Source organism: Carassius carassius, chromosome 37, assembly GCF_963082965.1.
Source record: "Carassius carassius chromosome 37, fCarCar2.1, whole genome shotgun sequence".
Lineage (NCBI taxonomy): Eukaryota > Metazoa > Chordata > Actinopteri > Cypriniformes > Cyprinidae > Carassius > Carassius carassius.
Window position 1 is genome coordinate 12,733,101 of NC_081791.1, and position 22,007 is coordinate 12,755,107.

Genomic DNA, 22,007 nt, shown 5'->3' on the forward strand with positions numbered 1-22,007 from the left:
AGATATTTTTAGTCAAACATTTTGATACAAGTCTCTTGGTGTAGCACATGTGTAATGAATGAATGCAGCATTGTTTAACCCCTCAATGTGTGGAACTTCTGTGTGTGTGCAACATAAATTGAAACATAATTTTCAATATTCAAAATCTCTTAACGGTCCTGTGGGCTACCGTAGGTCTGCCGCACTCTGGAGAAGGTGACATAAAGGCTCTGCCACAGAGAGCACAGTGTGAGTCTAACATGCTGTGCCTGCCAACAGCGTGTCTGTCCCAAAAGAGTGTTTTTTGGACTGTAGATGGCATGCAGAACTAATCACTGTTCATTAGAGTTTTTGTGGTCTGCTAGGAGGTCACGGTTGACTTCACTGGATAAAGAGAAATTATTTTATGCCTTTTAATTGGTACACTGTCATAAATGGTGCATATTAGTGCCTAAGAGTACTAATATGTATCCTTAAGGTAGTAAACCATCATGGTATTTACTATGAATGAACCCTTAAGGGTTAAAGAACATTCCCTTAAGGGACAAAGGTGTCGCTTTAAAGAGACTGCCCCAGTGACAAGCTGTTGTGCCTATATAGGTACAGTTTTTGCACATTTTTTCTGAGAGAGTTTGGAAGCTGTTTCTGACACATAATAATAATAATAAAAAAAAGTAAATGTGACTTTTTTCTCATAATTCAGACTTTTCTCTTCGCAATTCAGAATTTATACTTTTTTTCAGAATTGTAAGATGTAAACTCAGAATTCTGAGAAGAATATAACTTGCATTTTTAAGAAAAAAAAGTTAGAATTGTGAGTAAGGGTCGACCGATTATTAGCCTGGCCGTTCATCTGCGCTGATACTAAAACAGCATTTCCACCGCAGGAACTTTACCCAGGAACTAGGGACTTTGGGCCGGTACTCGGTGTGTTTCCACCGCAGGAACCAGGAATTAAATAAAGTTCCTGGTAAAAAAAAAAATGCCCCTCAGAAAGTCCCTGCTGGCGAGGCAGTACTTTTTCAAAGTTCAGGAACTTTCGGGGGCGGGACTTGGGCACTAAAAATGCTGATTGGTTGAGTTCATGCAGCATTGTGATTTCAACCACCATTTCTTTGGATAATTTTCAAAATATTACTGTTATTATAAATGAAATGTAATTTGAAAAGTATTTCAGGTGAGAATGTAGTTGTTTAAAACTAAAATCTGTGGTTTATTCATAAAGACAGTACCTACTTAAAGGTACAGGTTGTAGGACCTGCCACTAGAGGGCGCACTACCAAAACACTAACAATTGCGTGGTTTGATGATGCTAAGAAGGAGCGTGGAATGATGGGATTTGTTGTCTTCTACCCAACCGCTGACGGCCATCAATCAGACAATATGAAAACGATTTCCACTTGTTCAACAAATATATACACTCGTGTACATTCAAACACAATAATTGGGCATACATCGCAAACGCGAGTTCAACGATTTGTGTGAGAAGATTACATACAAAGTCAATGCAAAGACGCGATCAGACTATGGATCGTACGCTTACGTTTATGGGAGCTGTCCTTGTCGACAGAACCAGCGGCCGATGGTAAACAGTAATTATGTTCCATAAATAAGTTACACAATCCACCATAAAACGTGCAAGAAGTAAATAAGGAACTGCTTGAAGCAAGCTAGTGATTTGCTGGAGGCTAGACACTAGTTCCGCATTTGTCCCATCATACTGTTGTCATGTGGTTTCTATGTCAGTAAAGGCGGTAACAAAGGGTAACTAACACCATTGACAGGCGACTGCACTGCCCCGTGTCACTGTTTAAAATGGGAATTTTCTCATGATTTACAAGTAGTTGAAAACATTAGAGATATTGTTAGTAATCAGCTGGACAAAATATATAACACTAGCCTAGTGGTTTTTGGATATTTTACTGCAAATATCTTACAAATTGTACCTTTAAAAATGTTTTTCACTGATTTCGGAGACGATGAGCTCCACGCGATCAGCTGGAGCTCAGTGCTCATGTATCCGCCGAGAGCAGCCTCACCTCGGCTAGACCTTCTGATATGTGCCGCTGGCTCTGATGTCTCTTTAGTGGTGAAACATAAAATATCAATTGTTTTGGGCAAATCTAACAGGTTATCTTTGGTCTGTATTCAATTTATCTATATGTTAAAATGAAAATAAAAAAGGCAAATTGATCTAATATTTTGTTTCATTGTAATGACTGTATATATACACATTTCCCTGAACTAAGTACATTTCTGCGGCTATTATTATGTTCAAATGAAAACGGCCAAGGCGAGCTGATGGATGTTATCAAGTACGCTGCTGTTTGCAGATTTACCAGATTCGCGTCGTCACGGACATCACACTCCCGAGTCGAATGCTCAAAGTCCGAACTACCGAGGATGCCAGTCCAAAATCATTTTGTATTTATTTATTTATTTTTTATTCTGTGATGGAATAAAAAAGTGTGATTTGAACTCAAAATAAAGTCAGAATTGCACAATTTAAACTCAGATCTTTTTTTCTTAGTTTATATCTTACAAATTCTGATGTCTTCTTAGAATTGTGAGCAGTCCAAATTTTGAGATGAAAAGTCACAATTATATTTTTTTTGTGGTGGATACAGGCTTGAATAGATTTGTTTTCGGAGTTAAATGATTTACTGTGAATTTACTTAAGTTGGTGACTAACTTACTCTTTCTCACTCTTTTTTGCAGAATTTTTTTAAAAATCTGTATGACTTCAGTTTAAACTGTAAGAAACTCCATTAAGGGATCTTTTTTTCAAAGACTGCAATCGTATCACTCCAATCTGTGTTTCCTGTGGAAACGTTTTGTTTTCTTACTCTTCACAAAGTCTGTCACAGTGCTCCCTTCTGGGGCCATGCCCCACCTGTTGAACAATGACACTTCCTTCAGCTCCAAGCAAGAGCTCTTGGTCCTACATGACAGTCCATTGGGACCCAGCTTGGACACTCCCAGCCCAGTGGAGTCCCAGGGCTCTGTTCCAGGCAGCCCATCTGGAGATGCCTGCACTGTACTCCACAACACAGACAAAAAGGGGATTGACCTCATAGAGCCGCCCAATGGGGTGAAGTTTGTTCCGGCAGACTCTGAGAATCTTTGTGGATGGGGAGCACTGACCCCACGGTGTATCCAGACCTTCAACACCCCACGCTGGGTTCTCTTCTTTCTCTGTGTGGCCTCCTTCCTCCAGGGCATGATCATCAATGGCTTCATCAACACTGTCATCACCTCCATTGAGAGACGTTTTGACCTGCGCAGCTACCAGGTTCTGTTATAAACTGTAATTTGTATAGTTGTATAATAACTTACTATAATATAGTTGTAAAGTACTGTATTAACAGTAATATTTTAAATATTAGAATTTAAAAGATCTGTTTTCCATTTTAATCTATTTTTAACTATTTTAATTTATTCTTGTGAAAAGCAATTTTTTTCATTAGTCATTGCTTCAGTCTTCATTGTTACATGATCTTTCAGAAATCATTCTAATATGCTGATTTGATGCTCAAGGAAACTTTTATTATTAATGTTTAATATTAATATTTTTTGGGGGAAATGTGCTCCTTTTTTTCAAGATTCTTTAATGAATATATGGTTCAAAAGAACACCATTTATTTAAAATAGAAATATTTTGTAACAAATGTCTTTACTGTCACTTTTGATAAATTAAATTGAATATTAAATCAGAGAAGCAACTTTCTTGCAATGGTTTATGGGTAATACTAGACTCACACATTATGGGATAGACTATTCAAATTTGGATTTATGTACACCTCAGCATTTTTAACACATTGTGTTGTTTTTGTTGCCGTTGCAGGCGGGACTCATTGCGAGCTCCTATGACATTGCTGCTTGTGTGTGTCTGATATTCGTGAGCTACTTTGGTGGTACTGGTCATAAGCCTCGATGGCTGGGCTGGGGTGTGCTCATCATGGCACTGGGCTCTCTGGTCTTTGCCCTGCCCCATTTCACCACACCTCCTTATCAGGTGAGAGTCCCGGAGCGTATGGGACTGTGCTCAGCCAATCAAACCGAGGCATGTGTTGGCGAGGAAGGTGGGCTTTCGGCTTATCGTTACATCTTTATGCTGGGCCAGTTTCTGCATGGGGTCGGAGCAACCCCTTTGTACACCCTCGGGGTCACGTACCTAGATGAGAATGTCAAGTCAAACTACGCACCTGTATATATAGGTGAGTGTGATGACGCCATAAAAACATGAAAATATGTACTGTGGCTTATATTGGAAACTTTGTTCTGCTTGACCATTTTCCATATTTTTACATTTATATAACCTTTTCCATCATCTAATATTCACTAGCTTAAAGATTGATTAAGTGGTTATTTTTCTATAAAATTTAATTGATCAGTACCATTTTTGATGATAAAACCCCGAAATCTTGAAAAATTATATCAGAATTTGGGGAAAAACTAAACAGATTTCCTAGGGCCTTATTGTTGTTGACATTCAATTGCAGCACTAAAATGGAATTAAATTGGAGCCCCTAAAATCAGTGCATCCCTGTATTAATAAGACTTGATTTTGTCAGAGGGTTTTGTTGTTAATGTGTAGCCGATTTTAAAAGTACTTCAGCATTCAGATATATATTCTAAAATCTTTTTATCTTTTGCATTACATGGAAAACTCAAGAATTGATATTTGCCCTCATTGAACCCTGTCAGTTTGTCCCACTCAGGCTTTGACACACCTAGTAATTTTCTTTGTTGTTATCAGTGAGAGCCACTAGTTTCCAGCTCAGACATCAATAAAACCTCCTTCCATTGTTTTTTCCCCAACGTCCAGTTTTCAAAGCCCATTGAAGACAATCGCTACCCTGTTTGCCCCTCTCCAGACATAGGCACACAAACTGCATCTTATTGAGTCTTTTGATCAAAAACATGAATCTCCAGTAGACCAGCTTTCATATAACTCAGGGAGCAGAGGAGGGAGCCACAAAGACTTGATATGCTTTCTTCTGTTTTCAAAGGGATCTTCTACACAGCTGCCATTGTAGGACCTGCGGCTGGATACTTGCTGGGTGGATTCTTTCTCAACATCTACACAGAAATTGGCCAAACGTAAGTGGCTAATGAGTAAGAAAATAAACATTTCATCAAATGAATACTAACTTTATTCAAATAAGTTGTTCAAGCTAACTGAAAAAGTTAATTTTTAGGCCATATTTATCTATAATTCACAGATGTCATATACAGCATTACATAAGCAGTGACAGAATAAGCATTCTTGGATGAATTATTCCTGAAAAGGTTCAGACTCCTAGTGTTAAGTAGTTGAATTGCATCTAATTTTTATTTGAACCCCGAAACATAAGGGCCTTTCACACCACGGGAACCTTTTCATAACCCAGCTGCTGTGATGTCTGTTAATCAAAGAACAAAATAAAAAAAGTGGAAATAAATATTTAATTTAGAATTTAGTGTTTGATAACTTTATTCAATTTCTTTATGCTTCCTACTTGCTGAAGGGCACAGGTAAATATATAATGGGTTAATGTGAAGATTTTTTTGAAGGTCATTTAATTATTTATTTATTTATTTTTTTACGTCTTATAAATGGTAAAAAAAAAATAGCTCTCAATTATACTGTAATGTTAGTATAGTCAACCTTACATAAAGTCAGTGGTTAAATATTATGAAAAAATACAAATTTCCTATAGACATCAGTAGTATTGGATTCAGTGATACTTGCCTTCAGTCAGAAAAAAAGATTCCATTAAACAAATATAAAAAATACACTATCTTTTTGTTTCTACATTAGTTTGAAGATTGAATGTGAAATTATTGCAATAAAAATCTTTAATGTTTTGTGGGATTAATTGTGATTCATTTCAGAAATTTTTTTAACGTTTAATTCGTGTTTTTCTATTTTGTTATTTTTTTATTGACAGAACTAATATAAATATAACTGTCACTGACCACTTACAACTGTCCTGCACGTGTCCAAAATATAAATATCACAAAATATGAATACATAAATAAGAAACTACATAGCAGAAATGCAATTTACATTTCTGTAACAGACTAGGATTGGTTTAGACCTTGTGATTTACATGATGAAGAATACAGATTAAAATCTAACATAAGCCCATATAAATAACAAAAACATGAAAATGTTGTTTTAAATACTAAACTTTGCACATTCTAAAGCTAAATTTTCTCTCTCTATCTCTCTTAGGACAGAGCTAACTCCTGAAAATCCGCTGTGGGTGGGAGCTTGGTGGATTGGTTTCCTGGCAGGAGGAGCGGCAGCTCTGGTTATCGCTCTGCCTATACTGGGTTATCCACGACAGCTACCAGGTGCTACCCACAAGCGCAATTTAAAATAAGTCAAGTGACTGCAGTACAGTATAGTATTAGTGCGAATAACAGTCTCACTTTCTATATCTTGTAGGCTCTCAGCGGTATGTGGCCATGCGGGTCTCAGAGGCCCACCAGCTGAAGGACGGCAGTCAGGTCACTGCAGCTGATCCTCAGTTTGGCAAAACAGTAAAGGACATGCCCAGGTATGAAACATGGAGAGGAAGGCTTGTTTCCTCTGCTGGACCTTCAAATATATTAAAAGCCATATTTGTGTGACTATATACCACATTTCACCATCTATTATCATGTTCTGTACTGCCATGTTTATAATCAGACACTTCATTGATGGGAAGTAGCTGCGGTTGTAGTTTTCTTGTCTGGCAAATTCAGCGAATTCAGAGTGATGAGTCCCTAGACGATTTTTAAGGATCCAGGAAATTAGCACTTTTCACTGACACTACTTTTAAAGATCCAACAAACTGCCACGTACAAGCTATTGGGTTGTCGATTTTCATTTAGTTTGCTAGTTTTCATTTGGCTGCAAGTTTCCACAAGATATCATTAAAACCTTCAATTGTTTCCGCTCCTCTGTCCAGTATTCAAAGGCAACTAAAAGACAATTGCCTCATTTCATCAATTATTCTTTCGACCCAAATAAAAGCACAAATCAATGCTGTCAGATGATGCTGTTGTATTTTATCCACACACAAATATCTATAAAATTGAAATGTTGGAATAGTTGGCCAAGAGATGTCAGCTGAACATCATGAAAATGCTAGTTAGAATATTTTAAAATGCATGTTTTACAAAGTTCATAGTTCACCCTCAAGGCCTCCTAGGCATATATGACTTCCTTCTTTCAGATGAATCCAGTTTTAGTTATATTAAAAACTGTTTTTGACTTAAGAGTATTAAGGAGCAGTCTATTATCAATATTATCTGCAAGTACATTTAATGATTGAATTTCTTTTTTTTTTACAAGGAATTACATTGTAAATTTCAGAAAGTTGTGTTGTTTGCAAGAAATCGTTGAACTGACTGAATAATCATTTTTCACTGTAGGTCAGTGCTGCTTCTTTTGAAGAACCCTACCTTCATCTTTCTGTGTCTCGCTGGTGCCACAGAGGCCACGCTCATAGCTGGAATGTCCACGTTTGGCCCCAAATTTCTAGAGTCTCAGTTTAGTCTGAGTGCTTCAGAGGCAGCAACCTGGTTTGGTAAGAATCACGTCACTCAAACTCAATGCCACACACTTTTGCTCAAATTACTCTTAGCGTATCAGAAACAACTACACGGAGTTGTTTTTAACTCCATCTTCTCATTCCAGGTTATATGGTGGTACCAGCTGGTGGAGGAGGCACCTTCCTGGGTGGCTTCATTGTAAAGAAGCTGAACCTTCGCTGCCGCGGGATTATCCGTTTCTGCATGCTGTGCGCAGTGGTCAGTCTGATGGCTATCTTCATCTTTTTGGTACACTGTCCTAATGTGCCCATGGCAGGAGTAACTGCCCCATACTACAATAACTTAAAACACAACCACTACAACGCCCCCTACCTGCAGACAGAGATCCATAACAACAGGTATGACACCATTTTAATCCATCACTATTGGATACAGGTGCTGGTCATATAATTAGAATATCATCAAAAAGCTTTTCACTAATTCCATTCAAAAAGTGAAACTTGTATATTATATTCATTCATTACACACAGACTGATATATTTCAAATGTTTATTTCTTTTCATTTTGATGTTTATAACTGACAACTAAGGAAAATCACAAATTCAGTATCTCAGAAAATTAGACTATTGTGAAAAGGTTCAATATTGAAGACACCTGGTGCCACACTCTAATCAGCTAATTAACTCAAAACACCTGCAAAGGCCTTTAAATGGTCTCTCAGTCTGGTTCTGTTGGCTACACAATCATGGGGAAGACTGCTGACTTGACAGTTGTCCAAAAGACGACCACTGACACCTTGCACAAGGAGGGCAAGACACAAAAGGTCATTGCACAAGAGGCTAGCTGTTCACAGAGCTCTGTGTCCAAGCACATTAATAGAGAGGTGAAGGTAAGGAAAAGATGTGGTAGAAAAAAGTGTACAAGCAATAGGGATAATCGCACCCCGGAGAGGATTGTGAAACAAAACCCATTCAAAAATGTGGGGGAGATTCACAAAGAGTGGACTGCAGCTGGAGTCAGTGCTTCAAGAACCACTACGCACAGACGTATGCAAGACATGGGTTTCAGCTGTCGCATTCCTTGTGTCAAGCCACTCTTGAACAACAGACAGCGTCAAAAGCGTCTCGCCTGGGCTAAAGACAAAAAGGACTGGACTGCTGCTTAGTGGTCCAAAGTTATGTTGTCTTATTAAAATTTAGCATTTCCTTTGGAAATCAGGGTCCCAGAGTCTGAAGGAAGAAAGGAGAGGCACACAATCCACGTTGCTTGAGGTCCAGTGTAAAGTTTCCACAGTCAGTGATGGTTTGGGGTGCCATGTCATCTGCTGGTGTTGGTCCACTGTGTTTTCTGAGGTCCAAGGTCAACGCAGCTGTATACCAGGAAGTTTTAGAGCACTTCATGCTTCCTGCTGCTGATCAACATTATGGAGATGTAGATTTCATTTTACAACAGGACCCAGCACACAGTGCTAAAGCTTCCAGTACCTGGTTTAAGGACCATGGTATCCCTGTTCTTAATTGGCCAGCAAACTCGCCTGACCTTAACCCCATAGGAAATCTATGGGGTATTGTGAAGAGGAAGATGCGATATGCCAGACCCAAGGATGCAGAAGAGCTGAAGGCCACTATCAGAGCAACCTGGGCTCTCATAACACCTGAGCAGTGCCACAGACTGATCGACTCCATGCCACGCCGCATTGCTGCAGTAATTCAGGCAAAAGGAGCCCCAACTAAGTATTGAGAGCTGTACATGCTCATACTTTTCATGTTTATACTTTTCAGTTGGATTTCTAAAAGTCCTTTCTTTATATTGGTCTTAAGTTATATTCCTATTTTCTGGGATACTGAATTTGTGATTTTCCTTAGTTGTCAGTTATAATCATCAAAATGAAAAGAAATAAACATTTGAAATATATCAGTCTGTGTGTAATGAATGAATATACTATACAAGTTTCACTTTTTGGATGGAATTAGTGAAATAAATCAACTTTTTGATGATACTCTAATTATATGACCAGCACCTGTATTGGGCTAGATTTACTTACAGCTTTCTCCAACACAAACCTTCTTTTGCCGTTAAAATTGTAATGTCAGCACTGAAAAGGGAGGAGAGTATTAAAAAGAATCGCCCAATGTGATTTACTCACATTTGCACTCATCAAATTACTGGCATTTGCACCATTATTTAATGCCCAAAAAAGCATGTCTTAAAGCAGGCGATATTTGGCACTGCTCTTGGTAGATTGCGCTGGTCATTATGGAAATGATCTGGCTGTGTCTGTGTTCTTTAATGTATGCATTGTTAGTAAATCACCTGCAGAATTTTTCCCTTTCATTTGTGCTTTTATGGAATTGTGCTCTAAAGCTAATTTGTCCCGTTTTGTAAATCTGGCCCTAAATCTTTGGAAGTTTTTTTGTATCCTGATCATCAACTTAGTGGTGTTCTGTTGCTGCGCAGACTTGATAGAATGAATCAGCAGAGAATCGGTTCACTACCAATGCATTTTCAATTTTATCTACCATCCACCATTCACCGACAAGTCCACCAGTTACTCGCATGTGCTCGCACAGGGAGTCTCCATCTCATCCTGTGTTTTCTAGAATCAGGAATATATGTCATATTTATACAAACAACAAAAGTCAATTAATCTACAGTATGCAGGAGTTATAAGCAGTGCTGGGTAGGTAACTTACAAATTGTAGTCCGTTACTGATTCCAAATTACATGACAAAAATTGTAGTCTGTAGCATAATCCATTACATTACACATTTTAGGTAATATAAGCACACTACTCTTAGATTACTTTTGAGCTAGCTCGTTTATCACATTGATTTTGTATCATCTTGATATAAAAAAAGAAAACATATTCCATTTGTTGTAATTAACAACATGAAGTACATTAAAGATCAAGTTTTCCTAAACTGAGGTTCGTAAAGAAATTGCAGGGGGTTTATGTGTTTAAAGAAAAGCTAATAATTAAAAAAAAAAAATTCAAATTATCTGTGACCATTAACTAATGTCAAAGAACTGTGACCATGCAATTGTGTTACTTAATTGAAATGAACTTACAGTATCTTAAAATGTCAGGGGGACTCCAAGTAAACGCATTAGGTTAAAGAGGTTTGGCTGACAAGCTAATGGTTTAAATTAATACCCAGAGCAGGAACAAAGAGATTGACTGACAATGTGTTATTGATTGGTTGAGGTGAAATTCAAAACTAAAATCCTTTCCTCTCCCTCTCAGCTTCTCAGATCTGGGCAATTTGACCGCATTCTGTAACATTGACTGTCACTGTGTTGAGGAGTTGTTTAACCCCGTGTGTGGTGCGGATGGAGTGATGTATTTCTCTCCCTGCCATGCTGGCTGTAGCTCCCTCAGCCACACAGACAGCCCCAGAGGCAGACAGGTACACAGACCCCATGTTCGACACTTTCCCAGTGTCACGGAATTGATATTTATGAGCTTGTACTATGAAGGCATATTGTAAGTTTCAGAACACGATATTACACAGAGGTTTTAAAAGGATCCCCGTGTATTAAGACATGTATAGCTTAATATAACAGAAATTATGTCTCTTATTGAAATATGTAACAGAAAACCTGTGAAAGATGTATGTTATTTTAAAAAATCTACATCGTTTTTACACTGTGGGGGGCGCCATTATTTTATGTGTACAGTACATTCTGCATTGATGATGTCAAATGGTTGCACTCGGTGAGCTACTGGCGCTTTTTACCGTGACACAACTCAGAAAATAAACACAAGAAAAACTATGTGATTTTTAAATAAAATAACATACATGTTTCGTGGGTTTTCTATTACATATTTCAATAAGAGACATCATTTATGGTATATTAAGCTATACATGTATTTATACCCAGGGATCCCTTTAAAATGAAGCTGCATAAATGTTTTTGAAAAAGTTATCTTTCATAAGAGGTCTCAGAAATAAATGTGAATCTACAGTATATCTTATATTTGGTTTTATGGTGCGTTTATGCTTTCATAGGTGTTCTCTGGATGCAGCTGTGTGGTGGGAAATATATCATGGGGAGAACAAGGTTTTGCTGAAGAAGGGAGGTGTGTGTCATCCTGCAATCACATGCCGGCCTTCCTCACCTTCCTCTTCGTCGTCATCTTCTTCACTTTCCTCTGCAGCATCCCTGCACTTACTGCCACACTCAGGTATGACCACTGTATATACTCTGTGACACAAATGTTTGGGATCAGAAAATGTAGCTTTTATTTACCAAGGATGCATTAAACTGATCAAAACTGACAGTTAAGACATTTATAATGTTAGAAAAGGTTTATATTTCAAATAAATGTTGTTCTTTTGAAGTTCATATTCATTAAAAAAGTTAAAAACCCATTTTTTTCTGTATTTTTCATCAAATAAATCCATTCTTGTACTTTTGGTGATCATAACAACAAGAAAAGACCCAGAACTTTTGAATGGTAGTGTAGATTAAAATGCTAAATAAACGTGATGAGGTTATATGACAACAAATTAGCATACTGCTGTTTCAAACCGTAACTGTATTATAAAATAATAGCTACTCTTTTCAATAAAAAATAATAAAAGTTTATTAAGTAGTAAGCTACTGTAGTATTCCATTCCAAATGTACAGAAGACAGTAGGATCTCTTATGGCTTACTTTATAGAACAGGTGTTTGTCTTGATAGCCTAATGTAATTGTCTTCTCTTGCAGGTGTGTTCCTGACAGTCAGAAATCGTTTGGACTTGGAATCCAGTGGATCGTAGTAAGGACTCTAGGTGGGATCCCAGGGCCTATAGCGTTCGGCTCTGTGATTGACATCTCCTGCCTGCTGTGGGAGGAGCAGTGTGGGGAATACGGCTCCTGTTACCTGTACCACAACTCAGACATGAGCCAGTATACACTCATCGCAGGCATCATCTACAAGGTAGAGAAAAACACACCTGAAAATATCAGCTGTATGTTGACAAGTCAGTTTTAAGAGTTTCATAAAAGCCAAATCTTAAGCTACGCTTTTTTTCTCAGGTTTTAGGCACTATTTTCTTTTTTCTGGCTGCCATGCTCTACAAGCCGCCCCCCGAGACTCCTCAGAGCAGCTGTGAGAGCACAGATGTGGGAGGGGGCGAAGCCAGAGACCTGCCAATCAAAGACGTCCCCGCTGAGATCATTCCCAACCGGCACGCCAAATTATGACCTCAGTCTACAAATACACCGTCACCTCAGCTCAAAGTGTGTGTGTACGCCTCTGTGTGCATGTGTGTTGTGTATAAAGTCAACACCATCACTGTTGACTGTGCCCCTTCCTGCTGGCTGTACATCGTTCCCAACATGCATTTGTGATATGTTCCCATATACTGTCATTGGCCCACCAGTCTCAGAGTTACCAACCCAGACATGAGGACTAAAAGCATTTATGTCACAATAAATGACCAAAAGTCAAAGGTGAAATCAGAGCATATATGTTACATAAACAGAACCTACCAAAAGCAAACATAATTGTAATTTGACAAAAGATTATTTATGCGTATAAACTGATAATATTTATATAATTTAAATGTCAATTTAGATCATTTTTTAAAAGAAAAAGCCATAGATGATATAGAAAAAGAGCACTTAATATAAATGTTATGGAAAGAGAGTAATATAACTGTGCAGGTGTTATAAAGTGTTAAGCTGTTATGAAATATAGTGAATTCAAATGCTGCTCAGTTGTACAAAAAAACTGAAAATTATAAACTGTGCCTTTAAAATGAGTTTTGCATTAGTCAGCACAGTTTGAAAGAGATAGTACAGAAAAAACAAACAAAATAACCATTAAAATTTTCAACTTGCAAACCCTTGAATCTCTCTAAATTGCACTTTAAACTCACTTCACTGATGGAAATATACATCTGAACCATGTACAGTATTGAACAACATACCATTAAACCAATGCAACATTACACAATTCTAGTCCACATTTTGATACCATCTAAAGCATGTATGACTTGTGATTCATGTATTTGATTTTCATAAATTCTGAATATTTGTAACATTTTAAAATGTACCAAAATACTGTAGCTCAAGACTGAGCAGGACAGAAAGGCTTCAAGGTGTGAGGTCTCATAGAGATGCAAGTGAGAGACGAAAAGGCAACAAGTTTACAAAATGAACTTTTTGTAACTGTATACCAGGTTGAAAAATACCACCCAAGATGGGATATTTTTGAAAAGCACTTCACTTTGAGATTACTCAAAGGATACTTTCTCGGTTGCTCATAAAATAATCATGCAGCAATTTTTTATAATTTTTTTTTTTTACATAAAAGTACCCCAAGCTGCTTAAATCCAAATAATAAAAAATAACAAATATTTGCCACATGAACCTAATTTGCTTATATTAAGTGCTACTAAACCATCTCACCAATGATACTTTATGTAGAGGTTTTTATTTATTATTAAATGCATTTGTTAGGATTATTTTCTAATGTCTCTTGTTATTATTATATTGTTTTTTTTCCCTGCTTTAATGGATTTTGATGGATTACATCACATCTCTGATGACAAATGCTGAATGCCTATGATGATTGGAAATTGAGGATTTGCACAATGAAACTGAACATACAACAACAAAGAGTAACATGATATTTGTATTTGAATTTGTGTTGGTTCTTGTGTATTTTTTACTCCAATGACTTGAAATGAAATGTGTCTTGTGTCACAAAAGGAGTTCGCAAGTGGGCCTGTTATTGTCTTTATTGATATTTGTTCCTGTATTTTATTTTATTTTATATTTTTAACCACAGTTTCAAAACACTTGTAATAAGTTTTGGTATTTTCTTTATAAAGTCATTTTTCATGCAGACATTTCGATAGATGTTTTAAGCAACAACCCAAAAACAAACACAAGCAAACTCATATTTTATTCCTAACTACTTTTTATCTGTCTATTCATGTACACAAACACAGTGTCTATACAAAGACACATGAACAAATTTGCTTTAGTGACCTAGGAATCTAAGTGCACGGTTTATTTCTTGTTCATCTGGTCAAAACATTCTTTGTTTTTAAAATCCTAAAAATATATTTTGAGTTTTAAAATAAATGTGAAAACTGAATTTTTAAATACAGCATCAAACTTTGAGGCCCCACCGAATGTTTTAAAGCAGAGTTATTAAACAACTGGAATATAGAATATATATTTTACACATAACTGAATGTTTTTCATTTAGAATATATCAACTTATTTGAGTCAACTTACTTTAGTTAGATTGGGTCAATTTAGATCATGTACTAAAGCCATGTAAACATTTAGCCACTTTCAAGTTCATCAGACTTTACAGGTTTAATTTTATTTTTTCTCTCAATTTCATATGCAATATCTAATTAATTAGCACAGCTACTGCTCACAGTCTATAAGCCTTAGTCTCTAAGTAGCTGATAGCACAACTGTTCAGCACACTAACCACAAAAATTCATAACACAACACTCCAAAATAACAGCACTAGCAAGTCTATCCGTTTACTCAGAAACATTTTAATCTTCCTATCCAGTCCGATGGAAACATGTGTTAATAGAAGCCAGTTAGTAGCTTCGCAGGCTAAATGCCATCAAAAATAATTGAAATAGATGAACTTTTAAAATAAATTTTATTGAACATAAAGAAAATAGTTTTTGCAAAACGGTTAAGAATTTTGTTGCTTCAGCTCGTCGAGTAAATAGAGCAAAAAAAAAAAAAAAGTTTTAAAGGCGTTCACGTGCGTCTGGTCATTTCACTGTTTGTTGTTGCCACTAGATGTCGTAAATATTCCCCCGACAACTGAAATGACGAGGTTTCTTTCATAAAAAGAGGTTGTAAGAAATAATAAGAGATAGTATTTGATGTAACTTGTGTGAACACAGAGATATAGATGGTTTAACATCATGCTCTGAAGAGAATTCTCAAAACATAAGGATTTCTGCTGGAAAATGTCATCTTGTCATTAGATTTGCAAATCTTTAACTTGTATCTTGAATTGTAAAACATCAAAATGTTCAAGCTAAAAATAATCAATTAGCATGGAATATACATTAATAAATATAAAAGGTGAATATCTTTAGAGGACAGCAAATGTTTCAGGTGATGTCAAAAGGAATGGAGAGGCTTTCGTGGCCGTGGAGGAAAAGCTAAGATGCAAATGAAAACACTCAGATGAGAAAGGCAGGGCTAGAATTGAGATTTACATTCTAATGAATGCACGGCTTTATGTGAGGTCAGAAGACAGGGAATACCCGACATAGTTGTTCGTCATGGATCATCGTACTGTAAAATAAGATTAGTCCATGAGAATATGTCTGCACGACAGAACCATTAATCTTAGTGAAACTAAATAATAAATGACGGCTGTCATTACAGCTCTGCCCAAGATTAAATCCAGGTGGATTTCAAGTGACTACAATATCTTCACAAATTCAGGAAATATTGTTGAAATAAGATTGTTGTAATTATTATTATTGTTGTAAATAAGAGGCTTACCTCTTATGGTTGCTCAAGGCAGACATTTAATGAAGATCAATCCATTATCTTAATCCAAACAATCAGTGAAATGCTCATCATTAATGATGCTGGCATGTATACTGTAGTATAGTATAGTATAGTATTTGCTAATTATTGTTCCCCTGGGATTTGCAATGCAGTCTTAGTTTGCAAAAAAATAAAAAATAAATGAATAAATAAATTGAGTTTGTACATGTATGTATGTGCATGTTTTATTTGGTCTTCAAATGCATCCTTGCAGTGAAAAAGTACAGTCTGTTCTACTTAATCACTGACAGTCCATTTGATTTTTTTTTTGCCTAATAACAGAATGCACAATGAAAATGAGCTTGTCAAGATATAGGCACATGCTAGAGATCATTAGAGAGGTCAAACACAAGGCCAAAATGTCAAACACAAATAGATTAAGGATGTAACATCCTGTGGTTATTTTTACTATTTCTATTACAAAGAAGGAGGCTATATATATTGAGTTATTTTCAATTAATTAACTGAACTGCTTCACCAAAACTGTCTAAATGATTCATTCACAAATGTTCAACTGACTCAGTGATCCATTCGCAGTAGTCAACAGGTCGCTGGAAGTGAAGAGTGTCCATGAATTATGATTTAAATATTGGTTTGTTCATTACATTAACTGCACAATTATCTTACATTAACTGCTCACAAATGCTGCATTTATTATTAACAATAAAATAAAACAATAAAATTGTGAAATATTATATTTAAAATTACTGTTTTCTATTTGATTTAAAAGAAAATGATTTATTTAAACATTTAATTCTGTAATTGTTTCTGTGATTTCAAAGCTAAATTTTCAGCATCATTCCTCCAGTCTTCAGTGTTACATGATCCTGTAGAAATCATGCTGATTTGAGGTTCAAGATACATTGTGTATTATTATCATTGTTGAAAACAGTTGTGCTGCTTTTTATATTTATATGGAATCAAAGATACATTTTTAAGGATTCTTTGATCTAAAAGAACGTACAAAGAAGAGCATGTAACAATGTACTTTTGATCTATGTAATTCCCCCTTGCTGATTTAAAATATTAATTCCTTTAAATACACTGTATCTTATTGACTCCATTCTTTTAAAGGTAGTGTATGTAGTATATGCATGGATTTATAGCACAGGGAGACTCAAGAGTACCTAAGAGAATATACATTTACAGTAGTTTATAGAAGGAACTGAAACATTCCTTACTGGTGTCATGATAGCACTGAAACATTAGCCTGAAGGCACAGAGTCACATACACAAACACACACTCATGCACTATCACATAAGATCCTTCTGTGTGTGTTAGGGGATTGAAGTAATATGGTTGGACTCACATCTATCTATCTTAACCACCTCACAAAAATGGAGTCATTTTTTTTTAAGGTAATTCACTCAGCCATCTGTTTTATCCACTGTGTAAACTGTCCCTGCTGTTGCTGGAGGAGAACAGAGAGCAGGGGTGATTGAACAGTGATCAGCCCCTCTCCCTCAACACGATGAGGCCTTTTAGCCAGCACTTATAGAATGGACTATAGAGTAAACATCAAACAGAGAAGCAGCAGACTATTTCCTGTACATAGGCAGGAGTGCTTTCCATTTTCCAAGCAGAATTGTTTAAATCTGTTAACTGGAGTCAAGCTGTCACAGGTGAAATCTTGAAAACAGAAACAAGGGATGCAAAATGATCTGAGTGTAAATTCTTAGAGCAATCATCAGTAATTATGACAAAACGTTCTAGTTATGCACAAACTGGGCAAACTTGTCTCTGCATCTTGTATTTCTGTATACAAGATATACAGAAATAACCCATTTCAAGCATACAGACATAAATAAATGTCACTCCCCCAAACAGAGAAAGATGATCAGATGATGAAATTCAATACAGCTGAAGACACACATATACACAAACAAACACCCATTTCATATGGTCACCGTCAAAGCAGCTTTTGTTAAAGGCATTAGACATCTCCGGTGGCTGTGAAGCTGGCTGTGAAGGTCAGGTCTTTCATGTCAATCTCACACAGAACAGCCTCTCCATATGTCACTGAGTGATCAAGCTTAGAGAGCATCAAGAAGACAGTCAGTTCCCTTCTGACACCAGCTCTCAAGACACACACACACACACACACCTTTCACACCTATATCAGCATGAGCAAGTGAAGTGAACCAACAGATTTGATATATTTATACATATATATCAAGGGTGTAGGATTGGGATTTTAAAATGAGCTGGATATTATTAGAAACATACAGTACACAAAGAAATATTTTATAATGATAAAAAGATTTTGAAAAATGTCTTCCTTGTCCTTCATTTTTTTCTTTCCTTCCTTCCATGTAAAATTATGAAATATATCAGTTGTTCATCTTTGAGTAATTAAGAATAAGATCATTTATTCTAAAATAATAAGATCATTTATATAAGGTCACCAACAGTTCACAAGAAAGGGGTTTGGAACAACACGAGGATGAAGAAATGATGAATACATTTTTTTAATTTTATGACTTATTATAAAATTACACTATTACACTATGGAAAAAATATATACATATATCATTCTTCTCACATAAAATGCACATCATTACTAAAAATTAAAAATAAAACAAATTTTGAAACATAATAAGTGTCCTGGGTGAACTAATAATATTACAATTTAGAAATTCTAATAATGCTAACACAAATTTAATCTCATTTAAATGACTGCCAGGATGCAGTGTGACCATGTTAAAGCTCTTCATTTGTTTATTCAAAATCTTACATCTATAATTAACCCTGTAATTGCTTATATAATTCATGCACTTGCAACTGGAAAAGATGAGTGCATCACCCAGAAGCAACATCTAAGGAATCAAGAAGGAGATGTAGAAGTTGTACCACAGAACAAAATTATAGTCATTCATGTACCTGCTTCTCCTGAAGAATAGTCATTATGGAGTTTCTGAGAAATTGTTCATCAAAACAGGAAGTCTATAACAGCAGCACAACACAATGATGGGGTGAATAACATGCCAAGATCTGCCATTCAGGCGTGATGTGATCTCAGCATGAGGCAGAGAGTAGAGGAGAGACAAGGAAAGCTGGATGTCCTCCTCTAATCGGTGTGACTAAAATCACTCTTTCATTTCCTGGAAGAGAGTGGGAGCTCACTTCCACCGAGGCTGGCAATCACTACCACAGGAGGCAAAACAACTTAACAACAGGGAAATCAGATCAGAAGCGATTACTCACAAAGCAGTGAATGTCAAAGGACTCTGAAAAATGTTTGAAGAGTAAAAAGTCAGTGACAGTGTGGTATTGATTTCTCGAATAGCTTGATGTTTTCCAATAAAATATTAAAATGAAGTCACACTAGAAAGGCAAAACACTTATATTCTCAGTCCAAAACCATGCAGCTGTCTGTGTTTTGTAATATTGTATTGATTTGTAAAGATGTAAGGCAGAATACCAAGCATTTAGTTGTTTGTAACTTCATATCGCAGACACACTGACCAACATAAAAATCTCTTATGTCTCTCATTCCTGACGACTTAAGGGTTAAGTAAGGCCATAAACAAACTATTCATTTTTTGTTTGTTTTAGTTTAACTCGCTTAATTTGAATAATTACTTCTAAGTCACAGTTTAATGATCACATAGTAGTGTTTAACATCCCATAACAAAACGTAATAAGTTAAATATTCTAATAATAGTTATTGCAAAACAAGTTTAAAGATAATAAAACACATTCTATTCCCGCGCTTTGTGAGCTGTTTAGACACCACTTGTGCTGTTGCTTCAAAACGTAAGAATAATTCTGCTTGAAATGAAATTCACATTATATATTTTCTAAAATACTGACATTATGAACAATTTATCAATACATTTGTTTATTTTTTATGAATTTATGTATAATTAATTTTCAGAATTTAATCAAAATCAAAAAGTCCATGCCACTTTCTTTCAATCAATGTGACTAGTGAAGTTTTAGTTATTCATCAGTTAGTCCGTGTGTTTGGATTTTTTTCCTAAACAGTCCTTCTTTTGCATTCTGTGAAAGACAGGGTTTACCATTTTTGGTCAGGACAGGAGTTACACAGACGAAGTAAGTGGGATTTCTATCGCACTAATCTCATGTTAATATGGATGATATTTAAGTCTTGTCGATATGCTTTTAAAACAATGTCTATGGGCTAGTTGTCACCATTGTCACACTTTGATGTAATATTTCTTGGTTTATTTTTGAATGTCAATTTCTGTATAAACCAATCCAGGCTGTGGTAACATTTCTGCAAATTACATTACGTTGTTGCTTCTTGCATGTTTTGTTACACTTTCAAAGTGAAATGTCCAGCGAGTGATGCTAAAAGCTTTTTCATTTTTATCCAAAACAGATTATTTTAAAAGATATAGTCGAATGAAACCACATTAAGCTTTTTTGATGTGCCCCATTGGGAATCTTGTCATGGGGTAAGTTGTCACTATGACACCTGCCATTACTCAGCCTTAAATAGGGTTATGTAATTTGTTCTCTGTTGTAATTGATATTAGGCCTCAAATACTGCCAATATAGATTAAATTGTATTAGAACTATTTAAAGTAAATCACACAGCGAAAGAGCGAGGAAAAACTGTCAATAGGTTTTCTTTGAAGAGCTTATTATTCGCACTCTGAGCTCAACTCCAAACAGACAAAAGTAGCTTGGTCTGTTTCAGGAGTTAATTGACTTCAGCAGAGCATTTTATCCATTCAGATGAAGGTCATATGGGTCCAAAACAACTATGAGTGGAAGATAGAGAGAGAGAGAAGCGAATGTGATAAGATGAGTGCTTGTGTGCTTATGAGCTTCATTGTGTTCAGATGAGGGATGTTTTAAAGACCTCAGGTATGAATTGCTGCCAAAGAGATTGAATTCAGGGCAGAACTCGGAATAGTGAACAGTGAAACAGAATCCAGGGAAGCAGAGATACAAAGATACAGAAACTGACAAAAAGTCTGCTCAACATGAGATCTATAAATTATTTTGAACAGCACCAGGCAGCAATAATTGATGTCCATTTCAAGACTCAACAGGTCAGATTTCCTTCTAAATTTTACCTCCTGAAATCATCATGTGAGTATTCTGAGATATTTTACATACATTCATTTTTGGAACATTAAAAACACCACATCACTGGCATCAGTAAAGCAAAACTAAAAGTTTCACGAAAAACAATTCATGAATTACAATTTACACTGAGAGACAGAGGGATTTAATGAATTACTATCAGGGCCGGACTGGGATGCAATTTCAGGCCGGGAAATCTCACACTCATCCAGGCCACACAGAAAAAATCGGCCAAAATGTTACCTCTTTGGGTTCAACAGCTTGACACCGTAGCAGTACACCGCACACATTAATAGTAATTCATACCCTTAAGGTACTAATTTTTAGGCCTACCTATTAGGGGTAAAAAAGGAACAAATATGTCATTTTAAGGGTCCTGTTCTATAGTGTAACAAAAATATTCCCCTATTTTTTTCTGATTAGACACATTTCTGTAAATTAAGTTTAGTACTGTCAAAACAATATACAAGGAATCAAAATACAGTAAACACACCACAATAAAGAAAACCACAAAAAGTTCACCACATCAGTTTCAGATAGGTTTATTAACAGAAATATTTACACTGAATCTATTGATATATTGTCAATTAAATTATTTTATATTATGATATTTTATATGATATTTTATTAATTTATTATATTTTATTATTCAAGTGAATGTATTTCATTTATATAATAACAATTAAATAAATCTACTGTAATGCATATACAGAGTATTATAATTAATTGATGTGTATTAAATTCCATTTTAATTATTCTTTCTTAAAATTCAAATGACACTTATTGTCAAAGTCAAAGTTTGCTTTATTGTCAATTCTTCTACAAAAGAATGGAATCAGAGTTCAATGGTGCCTGGGGCAAAGGGGTGGGGCAAGGTCAGGAGGGAGTTCAGCTTCCTGAT

At 35.9% G+C, this 22,007-nt stretch overlaps 1 protein-coding gene across 1 annotated transcript in view; it reads left to right on the top strand.

Annotated features, from left to right (window-relative positions):
• slco4a1 (solute carrier organic anion transporter family, member 4A1) overlaps positions 1–14,347 on the top strand; it is a 29,919-nt gene extending 15,572 nt beyond the window's left edge. Inside the window, exons 2-12 of the mRNA XM_059527510.1 lie at positions 2,698–3,271; positions 3,824–4,196; positions 4,992–5,082; positions 6,200–6,321; positions 6,416–6,527; positions 7,387–7,541; positions 7,652–7,904; positions 10,751–10,913; positions 11,517–11,692; positions 12,220–12,433; positions 12,532–14,347. Of these exons, the coding sequence (XP_059383493.1) occupies positions 2,864–3,271; positions 3,824–4,196; positions 4,992–5,082; positions 6,200–6,321; positions 6,416–6,527; positions 7,387–7,541; positions 7,652–7,904; positions 10,751–10,913; positions 11,517–11,692; positions 12,220–12,433; positions 12,532–12,699 (2,235 nt within the window). The 5' untranslated portion in view covers positions 2,698–2,863 and the 3' untranslated portion in view covers positions 12,700–14,347. The remainder of the gene's footprint in view (positions 1–2,697; positions 3,272–3,823; positions 4,197–4,991; positions 5,083–6,199; positions 6,322–6,415; positions 6,528–7,386; positions 7,542–7,651; positions 7,905–10,750; positions 10,914–11,516; positions 11,693–12,219; positions 12,434–12,531) is intronic.
• The last annotated feature ends 7,660 nt before the right edge of the window (positions 14,348–22,007 follow it).